The following is an 18,510-nucleotide window of genomic DNA, read 5'->3' as shown; positions in this document are numbered from 1 at the left end:
AATTCCTTAGTTTTTTTTTCTTTTGATATTTCTGACAACTTGCAACTTTTTGTCTCCCCCAAGTTCACAAAGATTTTCTCCTTTTTTAAAAAATTTATGTATTTATTTATTTATTTATTTTCCATTTTTTAAATTTATTTTTTATTTATTTTCAGCATAACAGTATTCATTATTTTTGTACCACACCCAGTGCTCCATGCAATCCATGCCCTCTCTAATACCCACTACCTGGTACCCCAACCTCCCACCCCCTGCCCCTTCAAAACCCTCAGATTGTTTTTCAGAGCCCATAGTCTTTCATGATTCACCTCCCCTTCCAATTTCCCCCAACTCCCTTCTCCTCTCTATCTCCCCATGTCCTTCATGCTATTTGTTATGCTCCACAAATAAGTGAAACCATATGATAATTGACTCTCTCTGCTTGACTTATTTCACTCAGCATAATCTCTTCCAGTCCCGTCCATGTTGCTACAAAAGTTGGGTATTCGTCCTTTCTGATGGAGGCATAATACTCCATAGTGTATATGGACCACATCTTCCTTATCCATTCGTCTGTTGAAGGGCATCTTGGTTCTTTCCACAGTTTGGCAACCGTGGCCATTGCTGCTATAAACATTGGGGTACAGATGGCCCTTCTTTTCACTACATCTGTATCTTTGGGGTAAATACCCAGTAGTGCAATTGCAGGGTCATAGGGAAGTTCTATTTTTTATTTCTTGAGGAATCTCCACACTGTTCTCCAAAGAGGCTGCACCAACTTGCATTCCCACCAACAGTGGAAGAGGGTTCCCCTTTCTCCACATCCCCTCCAACATATCTTGTTTCCTGCCTTGCTAATTTTGGCCATGCTAACTGGTGTAAGATGATATCTCAATGTGGTTTTAATTTGAATCTCCCTGATGGGTAGTGATGATGAACATTTTTTCATGTGTCTGATAGCCATTTGTATGTCTTCATTGGAGAAGTGTTTGTTCATATCTTCTGCCCATTTTCTGATATGATTGTCTGTTTTGTGTGTGTTGAGTTTGAGGAGTTTTCTATAGATCCTGGATATCAACCTTTTGTCTGTACTGTCATTTGCAAATATCTTCTCCCATTCCATGGGTTGCCTCTTTGTTTTCTTGACTGTTTCCTTGGCTGTGCAGAAGCTTTTGATTTTGATGAAGTCCCAAAAGTTCATTTTCGCTTTTGTTTCCTTTGCCTTTGGAGACATATCTTGAAAGAAGTTGCTGTGGCTGATATCAAAGAGATTACTGTCTATGTTCTCCTCTAGCATTCTGATGGATTCCTGTCTCACATTGAGGTCTTTTATCCATTTTGAGTTTATCTTTGTGTACGGTGTAAGAGAATGGTCCAGTTTCATTCTTCTACATATAGCTGCCCAGTTTTCCCAGCACCATTTATTGAAGAGACTGTCTTTTTACCACTGTATATTTTTTCCTGTTTTGTCGAAGATTATTTGACCATAGAGTTGAGGGTCCATATCTGGGCTCTCTACTCTGTTCCACTGGTCTATGTGTCTGTTTTTATACCAGTACCATGCTTTCTTGGTGATCACAGCTTTGTAGTAAAGCTTGAAATCAGGTAATGTGATGCCCCCCGTTTATTTTTGTTTTTCAACATTTCCTTAGCGATTCGGGGTTCATCCCTGGGCTACAAGGATGGTTCAACATTCGCAAATCAATCAATGTGATACAACAAATTAATAAGAGAAGAGAGAAGAACCACATGGTCCTCTGAATTGATGCAGAAAAAGCATTTGACAAAATCCAGCATCCGTTCCTTATTAAAACGTTTCAAAGTATAGGGATAGAGGGAACATTCCTGAACTTCATCAAATCTATCTATGAAAGACCCACAGCAAATATCATCCTCAATGGGAAAAAGCTTGCAGCCTTCCCGTTGAGATCAGGAACAAGACAAGGATGCCCACTCTCACCACTCTTGTTCAACATAGTATTAGAAGTCCTAGCAACAGCAATCAGACAACAAAGAGAAATAAAAGGTATCCAAATTGGTAATGAAGAAGTCAAACTCTCTCTTTTTGCAGATGACATGATTCTTTATATGGAAAACCCAAAAGACTCCACCCCCAAACTACTAGAACTCATACAACAATTCAGCAACATAGCAGGATACAAAGTCAATGTACAGAAATCAGTGGCTTTCTTATACACTAATAATGAAAATACAGAAAGGGAAATTAGAGAATCGATTCCATTTACTATGGCACCAAGAACCTTAAGATACCTGGGAATAAACCTAACCAAAGAGTTAAAGGATCTGTACTCGAGGAACTACAGAACACTCATAAAAGAAATTGAAGAAGACACAAAAAGATGGAATACCATTCCATGCTCTTGGATCGGAAGAATAAACATTGTTAAAATGTCTATACTGCCTAGAGCAATCTATACTTTTAATGCTATTCCGATCAAACTTCCACTGGTATTCTTCCAAAAATTTGTGTGGAATCAGAAGAGACCTCGAATCGCTAAGGAAATGTTGAAAAACAAAAATAAAACAGGGGGCATCACGTTACCTGATTTCAAGCTTTTTTTTTTTTTTTTTTTTTTTTTTTTTTTAAGAAGTCTTCTTGTTTTTGGTATCCCATTTATGTCTGTGATCTATTTTGAGTAATTCTTTGTATAAAGTGCTAGATATGGAACATTTTTTGCATGTGACTCTCTGGTTATTCCAACATGACTTGTTGAAATGATGAGACTTTCCTGACTGAACTGTCTTTGTGCCTTTAAAAATAATAATAATAATTATGATAAATAAATAAAATTTAAAACATTTAAAAATTGTTGGACCTATTTTTGGACTCTATACTGTTATGTCGATCAAATTATCTTATTTGATGCCAACAGCATATGACCTTGATTATTCTAGCTTTGTAACAGGTCATGAAATCAGGTAATGCTAATAAGTCCTTTCCATTTCCATGTGAATACTAAAATGAATTTGTCCATTAAAAGAATAGTGTGTTGGGATTTTTTCTAGGGTTGTTTAACTCTATAGGTCAATTTGGGGGAAACTGACATCTTAAGAATAATAGATCTTGGGGCGCCTGGGTGGCTCAGTGGGTTAAAGCCTCTGCCTTCGGCTCAGGTCATGATCCCAGCGTCCTGGGATCGAGCCCCACATCGGGCTCTCTGCTCGGCGGGGAGCCTGCTTCCTCCTCTCTCTCTGCTTACTTGTAATCTCTGTCTGTCAAATAAATAAATAAAATAATAATAAAAAAAAGAATAATAGATCTTTGACCCGTGGATAAGGTGTATCTTTCCATTTACTTAGGCTTTCTCTAATTTCTCTCAGCAGTGTTTTATAGTTTTCAATGTGGAGAAATGTTCTCTCTCTGAAGGTTTTTAATTACATATTCAATTTCTTTAATAGATATATGGCTATTGATTTTTTCATTGAGTATGCATTTATAGTTTGTGTCTTTCAGGAAATTTGTCCATTTCATTCTGTCTATCCAACTTACTGGCATAAAGTTGTTTATATTATTCGTTTAGTATTTTTAAAATATCCATAAAATCTAATCATGTCACTCTCCTCACTTAGGACATTGATAATTGTGTCTCTTTTTTCCTGATCTGTCTGCCAAGAGGTTTATGAATTTTATTTATCAAATAAGTAGCTTTTGATTTCCTTGCTTTCTTCTCTCTCTCTCTTCTCTTTTTTAATTAACTGTACTATTTCATTGATTCCTACTCTGATCTTTATGTTTTCTACCATTCGGCTTGATTTGCATTTATTTTGTTGGTTTTTTTAAAGATGGAAGTTTAGGTTGTTAATTTGAGAACTCCTTTTCTAATACAAGAATTTAAAATGATACTTTCCTTCTAAGCACTTCTTTACTTGAATCTCACACGTTTGGACATGTTATGTATAATTTTTATCCAATTCAAAATATGTTCTCATTTCTCCTTTGAATGATGAACTACTTGAAAAACTTCCCAAATATTTGGGAGATTTTTCTAGCTATCTTTCTGTAATTAGTTCCTAACTGAATTCTATTGTGGTGAGAGAATATGCTTTGTATGATTTGAATGATTTAAGATGTATTGACACTCGTTTTATGGCCCAGAATATGGTTTGTCTTGGTAAATGTTCTGGGTTCCCTTGAGAAGAAAGTATATCCCATTGCCATTGGGTGAAATGTTCCATAAATGCCAATTAAGTTAAGTTGGTTGATAGCATTGTTCAGTAAGAGGTTAAACCATGTAAAGTGCTAGCATCTGGTGAACAATTTTTTTTTAAAGATTTTATTTATTTGACAGAGATCACAAGTAGGCAGAGAGGCAGGCAGAGGCCGGGGGGGGGGGGAGGCAGGCTCCCTGCTGAGCAGAGAGCCCGACATGGGGCTCGATCCCAGGTCCCTGAGATCATGACCTGAGCAGAAGGCAGAGGTTTTAGCCCACTGAGCCACCCAAGCGCCCCTAATGTTAATTACTATCATATGTGTTATCTCATTTGAGGGTGATAAGATCCCACTTTACAGATGAAGTTCCAGCTCCCACGAGAGACTTGGTGATACCATCATTTGGCGCTGAGTCGCAGGTCTGACAGCTAATCCAAAGCTCTTTCTCCCTCAGCTGAGTCTGAAAGATGGATAGAGAGCCACCACCAAGGGGAGAGGGACCGCAGGTGAGTGTGTGTGTTTGTGTATTTGCAATAATGAGGGGAAACTTCATTTCACTTTGCGTGAGGGCCAAATCAGCTGTAAGCTTTCTACTTTGTGGGGATTCCCCAGATGGTGGTGTTTCCTATTATTCTAAGTCCTGGACTACACTCCAGATAAAAGCCCCCATTGATAGGATAGCATGTGTCGATGTCTCTTGGGTGACTCTTACCAGACCTCCAAGATTCAGGGAATTGGAAGTGTGTTTACGGTGGAGGGAGGGCAGGGCTCTGGGTTTATGATCTGGTTCCTTTGCTCCCTCCCCCCTCTCCACCCCCTCCCATCTGCTGTAGTACAGCACATTCAGAACCCCTTCAAGTGTAAAGCTATTTATAATACAGACTAGGGTCTATTTATGGATAAGGTAACTAACAAGTGTACAACCTCAGGCCATGGGGCTAGCTTGTTGGGTTCAGGCTTGAAGCACTTAAGGGCAGGTTCCAAGCAATCCTCTGCTACGCTGACCCTTTCTTGCTTTCACACTCTGATTCCATCCCAGGCCTCCTTTGAGGTCTCTTTGCAAGCTGCCTTGGTTTATGGGGAAGCAGGGCATGTTCAAACCCATTTGAAAAGCTGACCCATAAAAGGCACAGACTTTCACTGAGTCAAGGAAGCCAAGAGAAATTTAGGAATGAAGCATGGTGGCAATACTAGTATTATAGGTTTAAGGTAGAACCACGTTGATTAGCAAGTGTTGATTAGCAAGATTCTTTTCGGTTTGAATCACTTGTGGCCCAGGGCGTGGAGGGGGCTGTGATTTATAGGCGTCTGTCCATTGTCGTGGCTGAATAGTTGGCCCCTGCCAATTGGCTTAGACCAACTGTAAATGATAGGGGATGATAAATGGATTTCCCCTCGGGAGCCAGTTTCCATGGCCCCTGCAGTCCGGGTCTCCGGGCCGTGACATACCCAGCGGCATAATTACGTGACCCCGATTGATGCCTTCCATTGGGGCATGGAGGGACCAGGTTTGCCGTCACCATTGGAATCAGCCTCCCAGCACTGCGCACAGGGCGAGAGAAAGGACAGGACTGAGTGAGCAAAGCTATACCCAAGCCTTCCCAGCACGGGATCAAGAGCAACCCCTCTCTTGTCATAGGTTTCTACCTTTCCAAAGCCCCTGATGTATGTCACCCAGCATGCGTCTCAAACAGCCCTCTGGAGTGCATACTCCTGGCCCTAATAGTCCCATTCTCTAGGAGGGGCTCAGGAAGTTTCTCTGAGCTGTGCTTGAGAGAGTCCCCGTGTCCGCAGCAGCACCCTGCGTCACCAGGAGAGGAGGGAGGATGGAGGCGGCAGCAGGAGTAGTGGGTCAGGAGTCAGAAAACGTAGATCCCCTTCAAGGCTGTGTTAGTGATGGCCTGTGTGGCCTTGGGTGAATCGGTTTCACGTGCTGGGAACTGGGCTTTCTCACGTGGAAATGTGGGGCTGGGGCAAGAGAGGTACTTCCTGATCGTGAGCGCAGGTGCTAGGCATGGCTGGACCCGCCTGGCTACCTGCCCATTGAACTTGGCACAGATCCATGTGCAATAGGGCTGAGGAGCCTCTGGGGAGGGAATTGCTTCTCACCTGTGCCGCGCGACCCTCTTGGGGTCCATACCATCGTGCAGTAAACCTGCAGGTAAAATGAAACCAGTTTTATTTGAAGACTCAGGGACATTTTAAAACGTGGTGACTGAGCACAAACGTATTGTGAAGCAAAAGACAACTTTGTACAAATTTTAAAGAGCAAGAGAAGTTTTAAAGAATTCCTTGTTTAGGGCAGCGGCCCCCCACCCCCCCCCCCCCGTGGCTCCCCAGGTCTGGCACCTGGCTCCTTCTCTCCCCTGCCACATGATGCCTGGGTTGACAAGTGTCCCAGGCAACGAGGGAGCCACGCCCACCCAGGGAAGCACTAGCAAACCTTTGACATCCAGGGAGAAGGGGGTGCTTCCCTCCCTCTGCCTCCAGCCCCACTGTCCCATGAATCTGCCTCTGAGCAGGGCTCCGTAGATGGAACTGAGAGAAACCCCTTTTCTAGGACCTTGCACTGCCCTGTGGCCCAAACAGCTTGGCTTTGATCTTGCTGTGACAGAAGGGAACAGCGGCCTGCCCACCCCCACTCTGTCAGGGACCACTGTTGGCCTGGTGTCCCGTTTCATGGTGAAGAGTCAGGACCACCTCCAGTGTTTGCAGGAGGTGGAGGTCTGGTGTGGGAAGGCCAGTCATGCTGGGAAAGTCGGGGTACAGGACAGGGCAGATGAGTAGGTACCCTGCTCCCAGACCTCACCTGGTTTTGTACTGGCCTTGTTTGTGAGTCCAGCAGATGTCCTTTGGAGACCCCCAGAAAGAGGGGGTAATGCGCAGTTTGTGGAAGGGACAAAGTGGGCTGAGTATGGGGGGAGACTGGCAGGAGACTCAAAACCACTTTACTCTTCTCGTTCTACCTTTTGTCCACACAGGCACTTGAGGTCTGCAAACTCTGGCTGCATTTGTCCCTCCCCAGGTCCCTAGGGGCTCCTGGCAGTTGTAATGGAGTGTTTTTAAATGTCTCAAAACTCTAATGGAAATCATAATACATCTGTTTTCTGCTTTTTGCATGCCCAGTTGTGAATGTGTTTGATTAATAAATCATGGGGAAATGAATTAATTATTCCTTAATGATCAGTCTCCTTGGCAGACAGCAGATTTGAAGACAAGAGAGATGAGGGGGGGTGGATTTAATAATAAAGAAGGGTCTTGATGTTGAGTAGGTTGAGAAGGAACAGATCAGAGGCTCCTTGGGGTTCTTTCCAAGCCCACAGACCTTCCGGGAAAAGGCTGCCTGGTGTAGAGCTGCCAGAGACTGGGGGTTCCAGTGGTGTACGGGGAGTGATGGAGGACAGGGGTTGGGGGAAGACAGTCCCTGCCCTTTCAGGGAGTTAGTAGGTCAAGAGCAAGATTTGGTATGTGTGTGAGTCGCCCGAGGGAGACCCTGATCTTTTTTCCCGAGGCTGCTATGCCCGAGGCAGATATTCAAAAACACTGGAAAAAACCCAGGATCCAGAGGCTTCACAGAATACAGCTGTTCAGCCCAGCGGGACTCCAGTTGCGGTTTGCATCAGAGTCCCAGGGAGGACTTTTTGCAACGCAGACAAAATGGGCCCAATCCCCAGAGTTCCTGGTTCAGAAGGTCTGGGGTGAGACCCAATGTCAAAGCAGGTCTCAGGTGCTGCTGCCGCCGGGGGTCCCAGGACCCCACTTTGAGAAATGCTCTCCCCCGACTTGCTCTCTCTTCCATGGCTCTTCTTTTCTGTCACCCTTCCTCACCCCAGCCTTTCTCCCACTGTCTCACTCCCTCCAGGCCTCTCCCCTCTTCCCCTGGACTCTTCTCCTGCCTCCTCCCTCCTTTGTTCCTACACCAGCACCCCGCAGCCTCCCCCACTTGACTTTCTTCCTGAGCCATGGGGAACTTGAGTCTCTTGAAAACCAAAATGGGTGCGAGGCCAGAGGAACAACCAGTCCATCCCCCTGGCTAGTAAGGGACACTAGTCATAGGTGACTGGGGACAGGATGGGCTGACCAGGACACGAAGTTCCCCACAGCTGATAGAGCTGCCTGGGGCTGGCACAGCCTGGGGCCAGGACACTGTGTGATGGGGCAAGGTCTGCTCTCCAGTACCCATGGGAGATGGAGGAGATGGGAACAACTGGGGACAACTGGAGGGAAGCCTCCAGGTTCCCAGTTCAGCATCAGGGATCTTCCCAGTGACAGTTCTCAGACTTGAGCACAGGTGCATCAGAATCCCCCTGGGAGGGCTTGGGGAACGTGGTTGCTCTCACTCTGTAGGTCTGGAACAGGAACCCCTGGCTCGAGGCAGGTGAACTGGGATGAGGTGGTCCCCCAACCAGGGCCGGACACTTTGCTCTTCTCACAATTTCCCAGGCGATGCGGATACTACTAGTCCCAGGGCTGCACTTGGAGAATGGCTGTGTCATTGTCATCCCAGGTGGCCGTGGAGAAGTGGGCCTGGCGTCCCAGACCACGAGAGGCAATGAGCAGGGACCAGAGCTCAGACGCTGGTGGGCTCTTGTCAGGGAGGTAGATGTGCTCTTGGGAACTGGGGCCCCGAGTCTGATATGGATGGGGGCCAGGAAGGCTGGCCAGAAAGGCGGGGTCCGGATGAGAGGACGTCGGGCTGAGGCTGTGTGTGCTGAGCACGTGACCCTGGGTACGCCCTCCAGAGGGCCTCTGCCCTAGGCCTTGGGCTGGAATGGAAGCTGGTGAAGAGGAAAATGGCCGCCTAGTGGCTAGTGCTAACATGGGAGCAGTCGGCTTGGAGAAGGAGGAGCAGCAAGGAAGCAAAGACACAGAGATGCTTGTCACCTGGGTGCTTGTATTTGGGGAGCAGCCTGAGGCCCAAGGTGCATCCAAGCTGCTAAGCCTGTGGGGCTCTACTCACACAACCCAAGTCTACACCGGATGCTTCCAAGTGATAAGACATGGTCCCCAACATCACACACGGCCTCCCCTCTTCCCTGGCCCTCCCCCAACCTTGCCTCAGCTGTCTTACGACGGGTTTTTCTCAAGACCAAACAGAGGTTGCTGCAGAAGGAGCCAGCACACTTATAATCAGCATCTGTTACCAGGCTGAGGCTGTTTGTCTAAGGTTCTCGAATCATCAGGAGTCTAAAATGGACAGCTCTGCGTCTTGATTTCTACCAAGGAGAAGTGAGGCTCTCAAAGGTATATGCCCATTCGGGAGGATGTGGGATTCTCCAAAGGCCAGTGCCGCATCTCCTTTGATCCTTGTGACTAGGATGTCATTATCATTACGGCCTCACAGGTGAGGATGACCTAGAAGGTCACTCAGCCCATCGGCAGCTGAGCCAACTGAGTCCAGGTCATGGAAAAAGCCCAGCTGCCTTCAGGGGACAGACAGGAGGAGGGGCCACGGAGATGGTTCTGGAGAGCCCTGCAGGAGAACTTTTGGGAAGATGAGCCCAGCTCCAGGTGGCCCCGCCCACTAAAACTCGGCTCCTCCTGCTTCCTCCTCCCTCTCTGCCCAGCCTTGCCCTGCGGGATGGGCACTCAGAGCTCATGGCTCTGGCATCTGAGGAGACATGGAGCAGGATGGAGGCCTGGGAGGTCGGGATCACATTCCTGGGCACGCAGCACAGTCACGTCGAGGCCCCAGGCGTAATGGCTCATGACTCACGCTCACACGAGTGTGTCTCACCTCCTCCGGCCACTGCCCAGCTGGCTTGCCTGCTTGCTTGCTTGCCCTGCCCAAGGCTCAGCAGGGCTCTGGGGAAGCCAGTCAGAGGTTTACGGAGGGGGAAGAGGGCCTGACGGGCAGTCCAGACCCCTGGACGCCAGGGCTCCTGTCCCACATCAGTAACATGGGACCCTTCTTTCTATACTAATGTTCACGCCTCAAGGAAGAGGAAGGTTTCCTCACGGTGTTGGAACCGCCAAGAGGTGTCCAGTTCGGAAAAGTCAATAGTATTACACGTGCGGGTGGTCAAGAAGCCTTCTGGAGTAGGAGGGGGATCTTCCTTCTTTATGGCTTATCTGGAATGTTTGTCCATGATGTCTGTCCAGTTTCTGAGCCCAGCCTAAGCTCTGAGAGGCCGGGATGGAGGCTGAGCAGGAAACTTCCGGAAGATTCCATGGTGTCAGCATAGGCTCCGTCTTGTCTCCATCCACTGGTCTCTGTGTGGTCCTTTCAAGAAGGTGCTGTGCCCAGCATTGAGTTCCAGGACTTGCACGAAAGCAGGTTCAGCTCTTGAGACGAGGATGCTGTAAGACTGGGACTTTGAGAATTCCTAGAGACCATGTAGGTTCAGAAATACGTCGTGTCATGGTGAGGCCAGAGGCCAAATCTATTTCTATATCTAGAGAATTACCTAGCACCCCAGAACATCTGAGGCAGCTTATAGAGAACACTTAAACTTTTTTTTTTTTTAGGTTAAATATAAATAAAAAGTACAAAATTAGACCAGGGGAAATATAAGTTATCGAGGCAGGCCAAGCACTGGGGACAAGTGCAGGCACGTCTGCTTAGCCTCTGGAAGCAAGCTGAAAGGTGACCGTCACAGGTAACCAGGGCTGGGCTGCGTCTGACTGGATGCCGTCGAGCTAAGATAAACATAGGGTCCCGCTCGTGGGATCAAGAAGTGCATAACACGTGGACAGCACACAGGAGCTCACTCAGGTCCAGAAAACCACCCGGAGGAGGGCTTCCATTGACTAAAAGCTCGATAGGAGCCGCCGGTAGTGTGGCCGTGCAAACGGGCGGGGCCGCACGAATCATAAATAGTGTCCGGCCCCGAGGAGGGCAGCGGCCGGCCCACGGCTTCCCCTGTGCTTTGCTTTTGCAACTAGCATGTTGCAGTACGCCCCTTGGGCACTCCAGACCGCACCGAGAGATGGGTGAGACAGAGCCCTGCAGGGACTCGCATGGCCTGTCCCCAGAGCCGGAGAGGGAAAGCAACAATAACACACCGTGGTGCGTGCCTGCAGGAGACCCCCTTTGGACTTCCCCGACTGTTAGTCTTTAATGGGACATTGACAAGAGGAGCAGCAGGGGACGGGACTTCTCCGGGCATCGAAGCCCCCGACAAGCTTGCTTCTGTCAGAATGCCCAGGGCAAGGACTTCTCAGGCTGTCCTAGAGCAGCTGGAATGGTGCAGGGTTGGTGCAGGGGCGCTGGGCCCTTGACGGAGACCGGAACCTTCCAGAAGCCCGGCCTTCCTGCCACTCGTGGGCATCCTAGCGGGTGCTTTGGAAGCCTCTGCCTCACGGCCTCTGCTTCCTCCTGGATACGAGGAAAGGATGTGTGGCCTAGAGAGGCATCTTCCCGCTTTGATGCTCCTCCATCCAACGGGATCTGCGATGAATAAATGAGGATGGAATGGGTCAGCCCGAGATTTGAATATGGCATTTAAGACCTGTATGCGGTGCTTGGAGCCCATGGGACTTCGGTGTGAATTCTAGCCCTCTCCCTCTCTCTCTCTCTCTTTTTTAAATTTATTTGACAGAGATCACAAGTAGGCAGAGAGGCAGGCAGAGAGAGGGGGAAGCAGGCTCCCCGCAGAGCAGAGAGCCCGAAGCGGGGCTTGATCCCAGGACCCCGAGATCATGACCAGAGCCAAAGGCAGAGGCTCAACCCACCGAGCCACCCAGGCGCCCCTAGCCCTATCTCTTGATAGCGCTGTCTTTTGGGGCTAGTTGTGAACTGCTCTGAGACTCAGTTTGCTCCATCTGTGAAATGGGCCCTTGAATCCCTGAGGCGTGAGCATCGCATCAGTGATTGGCCGGTAAATTCCGAGACACTCATCCCTCTCCTCACCCTTCCCTGCAGGCAGAGCTAACAGCTGTCCCGGGGCTCCGGATGTCCACCCCCACGTCCACCTGGAGTGGACAGACTCCATCTCCTCTGACTCCTCGCCTCCACTTACCATCCTGCTCGATGTTCTGGATCCCCATCTCTGAGAGAAATCTTACTGCCGGCCAGGGAGGCCAGCACAGCCTTACTCCTGTCATATCTGCCCCAGATACACTGAAGATGGATCTGCGCTGGTCCCTTCGAACATCTCAGCCGCCACTGGTCCCATTTTGTCCCCACCATGTAGTGGCAAAAGCTCATGGCCAAGTCCAATCAACTCTCCTCAGGCCAAAGCCATCTTGACGGGTCTCAGGCATTCCACGGTCAGTGTCCTACTCTTGGCAACCTGTCATCCTTCATTCTTCCTGTCACTGGCAAGGTGTCACTCTCTTATTACTACTGGGAACTACTCTGTGGGCTTCCCAACCCGCCTTCCTTCTCCCGCTCCCCCCAAAACGGGCATGGCTCGGGGTTCTGAGTTTGGCTCCTGTGGGAAGTAACCATGGCCAGGTCAGAGGTCAGCAGGCCATTCTGTAAGATGCTGGAGAGGAAAGACTAGGTGTTGCAGGCTATATGGCCTTTGCTGGAATGACTGGGCTCTGTCGTCGCGGCACACGAGTGACTGTGCCTGGCTGTGTTGCAGGGCAGCTCAGCTTACAAAGAGGGAGAAGGGCCAGATTTGGCTGGAAGCTGGCGTGTGCCCTCCCCAACCTGGTGGAAAGTGTATGGACCATATGGGCAGGTAGACCCTGTTTCCCAATCTGCGTGCCCCCCCTGCGTGTCCATTATGTTGGACAAGTTACTTAGACTCTGTGGCCATTGATATCCTCATCTATAAGGGGGATTAATCATTGATAATAATTGATAATCAGTATCAATTGATAATAATCCTGATGCTTTCGGTGGTGCTGTTGGTGGGGGAGTGGGGTCCCGTGTGGTGCCTCCTTCAGAGAAGCTTGGGCTCCGGTCCTCCTCCTCTCCTTCTGGTCCCCACTCCCCCACGCCCTGTTTTCCTCCCCTTTCCTCTGCCGCCACAGTCTGTACAGTCCCAGCCACACTCCGTCTCCCACCCCTGCCTCCAACTCCATCCCTGATCTCCCTTCTGAGTTTAAAATCTGCACATTCCACGCCAACTGGACAGTCTGCTTCAACCCCTGCATGTGTGCAAACCTGTGCTGACCCCCGACCTCCCTCACCCCCTCCCCGGCACTCATGGCAGGGCTCTCTCAAACCTCTGACAACTCTCTCGACTGCAGGAGACCAGGAGGGACCGTCCGCTTGTGCTGTCTCTGTCTCCTCTGCTTTCCATGGCCCTCGGTTCCTGTCCCTGTCCCTGTCTCCCTACCCGCCTGCTGAGCTTCCCGAATGGTCTCCCGGCCTGCCCCACCCCCGCACCTGCTACCACAGGCAGAGCCCAACCTCGTCCCTCTGCAGTCCCTGAAGTCTCCTCCGCGATTTCCAAACATCTCAGTGCTCATCTTGCTTCCAGTGTCCGCCGGTGAACACCCCCCGGCCCAGTCGCAGGTGCCCGCCTGCTCTTTCTGGAATATTCTTTCGTCTGTTTTCTTTTGTCAGTCCTTCCCTCCCGCTCTCCCCAAGTGCCATCTCTGCCTGTCACGTTCCTTCCTGCACTTCGGGACCCAGGCCAGATGTCTGAAGCCACACACGGCCCCCTCCCCTCCCCATCAGTAGGATCTCTTCTTCCCCCACTGGGCCCTGAGAGCCCAGTGCGAGACGGCGCTTCTCTCCGGCGCACATTTTCCGTGTACTTTCCCGGAGTGTTGTGTACTTGCTTTATCGCTCCCTCTAGATTAAACGTTCCTCTAGGGATTCGAGAAATGCTGGGCCCTCCACACAGCCCCAGCACTGCATCTGCACGTGGCCTGGCTCAGCCGAGCTGGCGTGCTCACCCTGAGCTGACCTGCTAACCCCACCAGCCCCTCTGTGGGCACAGGGGATGTCTGCACGTGGGGAGAAAGTCAATGGTGAGAAACAGGTTTCACTTTCCTGGGCTGGGGGGTGTGAGCCTTCTCTGCCTTTGGGACTTTGGTCGCTGCAGAAGGGGTGAATGGGTGTGTGTTTCTGTGAGTGTGTATTTCTGGTAGGGGTGTGACAAGTGGGAGGATGTGTGTGTGTGTGTGTGTGTGTGTGTGTGCGTGCATGTGTGTGTTTGGGAGGGGGCTGTAGCCAGACACCCTCTAGTAAAAGGATCAGAGTCCTCACCTGACTTTGCCTGGAGGCTTATCTCTATCTACAAGAAAGGCCCCACAGGGGGAACAAAGAGCAAACAGATCTTGCGAAAATATAGTGACCGAGCGATAAAATCAGGTGGTGGGTTGTCTCGCTTGGTACACAAGGCACTCATTCTGAAACTCCTGGGGAGGGGCCTGACCCAAGTTCTGTACCTGACCTCGTGCCAGGGATGCTACCCACTTAGCTTGGGGAGGGGCGGGGGTGTTCTAGCAAACTCACCGTCCTGAGAATGAAGGATGAGCTTGGAAGGATAGGATCAGGCCCTGAATTAAGGGCGGGGGGGTGGTGGTCCATGCTCTTTCTTTTGACTCCGCTCCGAGAATGGGAGAACTGGCAGAGCCAGTTAAAGCTGCCCACAAATCATAGATGTGGTTGGAGATATGCCCAGGCCAAAGGTCATAAAATATAAGGGGATGGAGATGAGTCATTTTCAGAAATATAGGTGAGGATCAGAAGTCATGTTCACAGGAAGCCTTCCGTGAAAGTTCAGATGACCAAACTGCGGGAAACCCCACTATTCTGGGAGGGTATGTGTGTGTCGTGGGGTGGGTAGGGCTGCTGGATTCCTACCTGCTTGCCATCTCCCACCCCAGCTGCTGAGGGGCCCTTCCCAGAGCCTGGCTAGAACCTTCCAAGGAGACCAAATCTCCTGCTCTACAGAGAAGTAAGGTGACTTGCCCAAGGTCATCTGGAGGTGGTGGGGAGCCCCCCCACAAAAGGTGGGTAGGTCCCGGCCCACACTGATTTGTTACTCTGGGTCAGACTCAGGCATTGCAGGAGACAGAGGGACCCAGGGAGGCTGGCTCTGAGGGTCCCATTGAACATGGAGTTTGGGAACTAGAAAGATGAAAGTGACATTTGCATGACTGTATTTAACAGAGAAGACAGTGGATCTCGAGCTTCTGAAGCCCCCCTTGATCCTGGACAAAACGCTGGGTTCTGGGGGGAGCCTCCTTTCTCTCACACCTACTGAAAATTTTTAATGCCCTACCCTGTATTAAGATGTGATCATAACACTTTAAGGGTATCTGTCTTGGAGGAAAGTCTTACCCCTCTGTAAGGCGCCAACCACCTGCACCGTGAGAGAGTGTCGGTGGAGTGTCCCTTGTCTCATTTAATTGTCAGTCTTGGATTCCGTACACACATTAACCCACTTGATCTGTGCAACATCTTTACGAGGTAGGAGCTAATCTGATCATCATCTCTGAAGTAGGTGAAGTAGATGGTCATTAGTACCATCTCCATTTTACAGGTTTGGAAAGTAGGGCACGGGGATGGGAGGTAGCTCACTCCGTGATGCATAGTTAGCAAGGAACAAAGCTGGATTCAAACCAGTCTGGGTCTTGGCCCACGCTCATCGCCATTGGGCTATTGAACTTCTTTCTATTCAATGAGAAGGATATAAAGGCCAAGAAGCCTCACACGAGGGACCCCCTGTTGTTTGGGTAAGTGGCTTAGCTCCCCGAGCTTGACCTGGTCATCATCACCCTCGTGACCATCATCTTATCATCACCATCATCCGTGCCATGGCCAGAGTAGTCTTTTGGAAACATAGATCCAGAACCTTGGTAAGCTCCCACCCTTGCTTAGGTCTCTTTAATAACTTCTTACTGTTCTGTCTTCTTACTGTCCTGCCCCAGGACCTTTGCTCAAGCCATTGCCTCTTCCTGAAAGACTCCACTTTCTGGGTCAGCTTCTCAGTTGACTGTTCCCAGGAAGTGATGGTCCTCTTCTTCCTAGTCCTCACCTGATTCTTCTCGTGCCTCCATGAGTGAGACTATTTGATTACTCTCTGTGTCTCACTAGACGGGAAATCCCTTGAAGATAGAGACCTGTGCACCTTACCCTTCACCGCATCCCTAGTGCCTTGCCTGGTGCCTGATGTGCCTTTGGAATGAGCCAATAAATTAGGGGTTCCTTCTTGATTTGAGGTATAAGCCTTCACCACCAGTTTCAGGTGCACCAAGTACCAAGTACTCTCAGTGGGGACTCTGGGTCAGTTTATGCATCCTCTATTATCTGTTTGGTAAGGACACGTGACCTTTGTAAAAACCACATGGTGTGCCAAGAGCCTTCTCCTGCCATTCCCTCTTTTTTGGCCATGGCAACAACAAAGGCAGGTACTATTATCCCTGTTTTACAGATGAGAAGACTGAGGCTTGGAGCAGGTTGCAATCTGGCCAGTGTCACCCAGTGAACCAGTGGTGCCACTTGGAGCAGGACCCAGGCCCTCAGACTTCTCATCGCCTTTCCTTTCATCAGCCGGGACCAGATTTTACCCCCCACCTCCAGAAACCTCGTCAAACTGCTGCTCCGATCTCTTCATTCCAAGGGTCAGATGGAATCCCCCAGAAGAGACACGGGGATCACTACCTCCTCCTTCCAACCCAGCCATGACCTTTATCCTCTCAGCCAGTGCTGGAAAGGGAGTGCCCGGCTCTGCCAGGTTCCTGGCCACCATGGGGGAGGGGGGAGGAGATGACAATCGTCAGCCCCTGCGGGGCTCCTGTCTCAGTCTCCTGGGGAGGGCTGCTCATAATGCAGGGCTGTGGGGCCCAGATCAGCTCTATCCTGGGTGCTTCATGTCCCTGTGAAAAATCTTACAATTATCTGTGTCAACCAAGCTGGTGCATGCAGTCAACCAAGCTGCTGGCCTGGCTGGGAGGGGCAGCGGGCCGAGGGAAAGGTCCGCCATGGTCTCCTGACTTCATGGTCTTTTGACTCCTAGGCCGGCCATGGCTGGGGTGCTGAGGAGGGGGGTGGTGGCGTGCATTGTGTGCGAGGAGGGGTCAGATGGCACTGGGAGGGGATGTGGAGGCAGGTCCCCCTTTGTGGTGCACGTCCCCTCCGCAGGTACAGGGAGGAAGCAAGGGAGAAGGGCTGCTCTGGACGGTTCTCCGCCACAGCCTCGCCTGCACGACCTCCCTCCTCGCAAGGGCACAGCCAACCATCGGGGAGCTGTCCATCCTCTCCCAGGGCTCAAGTCTTCCCCCTCACTCCCGAGCTGGATTCTTGCCAACAGAGAATCAGGATGGGCTCCTTTCTCCCCACGTTCTGAGCAGAACGGGCAACTTCCCGTTCTGCCTGGCAGGACAACTCCTGGCATATTGGACGTGGAGGGGGCCGTGGAGACCCTCTTTCTAGTCTCCATAAGTTTGAAGGGCCCCCGGGGAGGGGACACCTGTGGCCAGCACAGATGCAGCCGAAACCCAGATGGACAGAACCCCCACTCCACCGGGCAGGCCTCGGGGCACTCACCTCGTCCCCGCTGGGGCGCTCCGTGTGGGAGTGGCAGCGTGTCCCCGCGCCTCCGACAGCCCAGGTACAGAGTCAGGTAGCCGTTGAGGTAGCCCGTAGAGCCCGTGTCCCTCCTCCTCTGCCACGGCCAAACTACAAGCTCAGTTTCTCAAGAGGTTCCTCGATGTTGAAGGAGTACCAGCTGATCCAGAACACGAGGCTGAAAGCCAGGATCAGCGCCCCTGTGTAGACCAAAAAGTCCCAGTAGTCGAGGGAGGCGAAGATACCCAGCAGCAGAAGGACCAGACCCACCGCGTCGAGCAGGAGGGCCAGGACAAGGAGGAAGGCACAGCGCCCGGGGTTGCATCTTGCCCATCGCCTCCCCAGGAGCATTGCCCGGGAGCTGCAGGAGGAGCCCCGCTGCACTCCCAGGGCTGATTTGCATGGGCGGGCTGTGGTTCTGCCTCCCGCTGCCCTCGCTGGCTGGCTCGTGGCTGGGTGTGAGCGAACGAGGGAGCCGTCAGGCTGTCTGGATACACAAGGAAGTCCACGTGGGTCTGCCCTTATGAGCCCTGCGGCCCTGGGGCAGGGTGTTCCTTAACTGCTTCATGACTCAGGAATGGTCGACCCAAACAGCCTGACATCGCTGGTAATGGGACTGGTCATGGCTGGGCCCACTTAGTTACGACGTGGCAGGGGAGGAGTCGGGCGCCCCCCCAAGGGATTTTCGGTGCCATCGAGGGGCGGTCTGGTGCCTTGTCCTCGGACTCCCGAGTCCTGGGCACGTCCCTGCAGGTTTCTCCATCTCCTGGGCTGGGGTGGGGTTTTCGTCCCCCTCACTGCTCTGCCCAGCTCTTCCTGGTACAGAAGGGAGGTTTTTAAGTAAAGGATAGGGAAGGGAGATTGTTGACATAAATAGGTTTTGAGATTGTGCCATGAGAATTGGTCAATGTTAGAGACTGAACAGGCAGCTGGGGCCGGT

General features: G+C 50.6%; 1 protein-coding gene across 1 annotated transcript; it reads right to left on the bottom strand.

The window, feature by feature from the left end:
* Positions 1 to 17,681: 17,681 nt before the first annotated feature.
* Positions 17,682 to 17,972, bottom strand: TMEM238L (transmembrane protein 238 like). The gene has a single exon (XM_059379084.1). The coding sequence runs from the start codon at positions 17,919 to 17,921 to the stop codon at positions 17,682 to 17,684; it is 240 nt and encodes a 79-aa protein (XP_059235067.1). The 5' UTR covers positions 17,922 to 17,972.
* Between the last annotated feature and the right edge of the window lie 538 nt (positions 17,973 to 18,510).

The sequence above is a fragment of the Mustela nigripes genome, chromosome 16 (genome assembly GCF_022355385.1).
Source record: "Mustela nigripes isolate SB6536 chromosome 16, MUSNIG.SB6536, whole genome shotgun sequence".
Taxonomy (NCBI): Eukaryota; Metazoa; Chordata; class Mammalia; order Carnivora; family Mustelidae; genus Mustela; species Mustela nigripes.
Note: the sequence above shows the minus strand (reverse complement) of the source record. Positions and strands in the feature narration are given on the sequence as shown.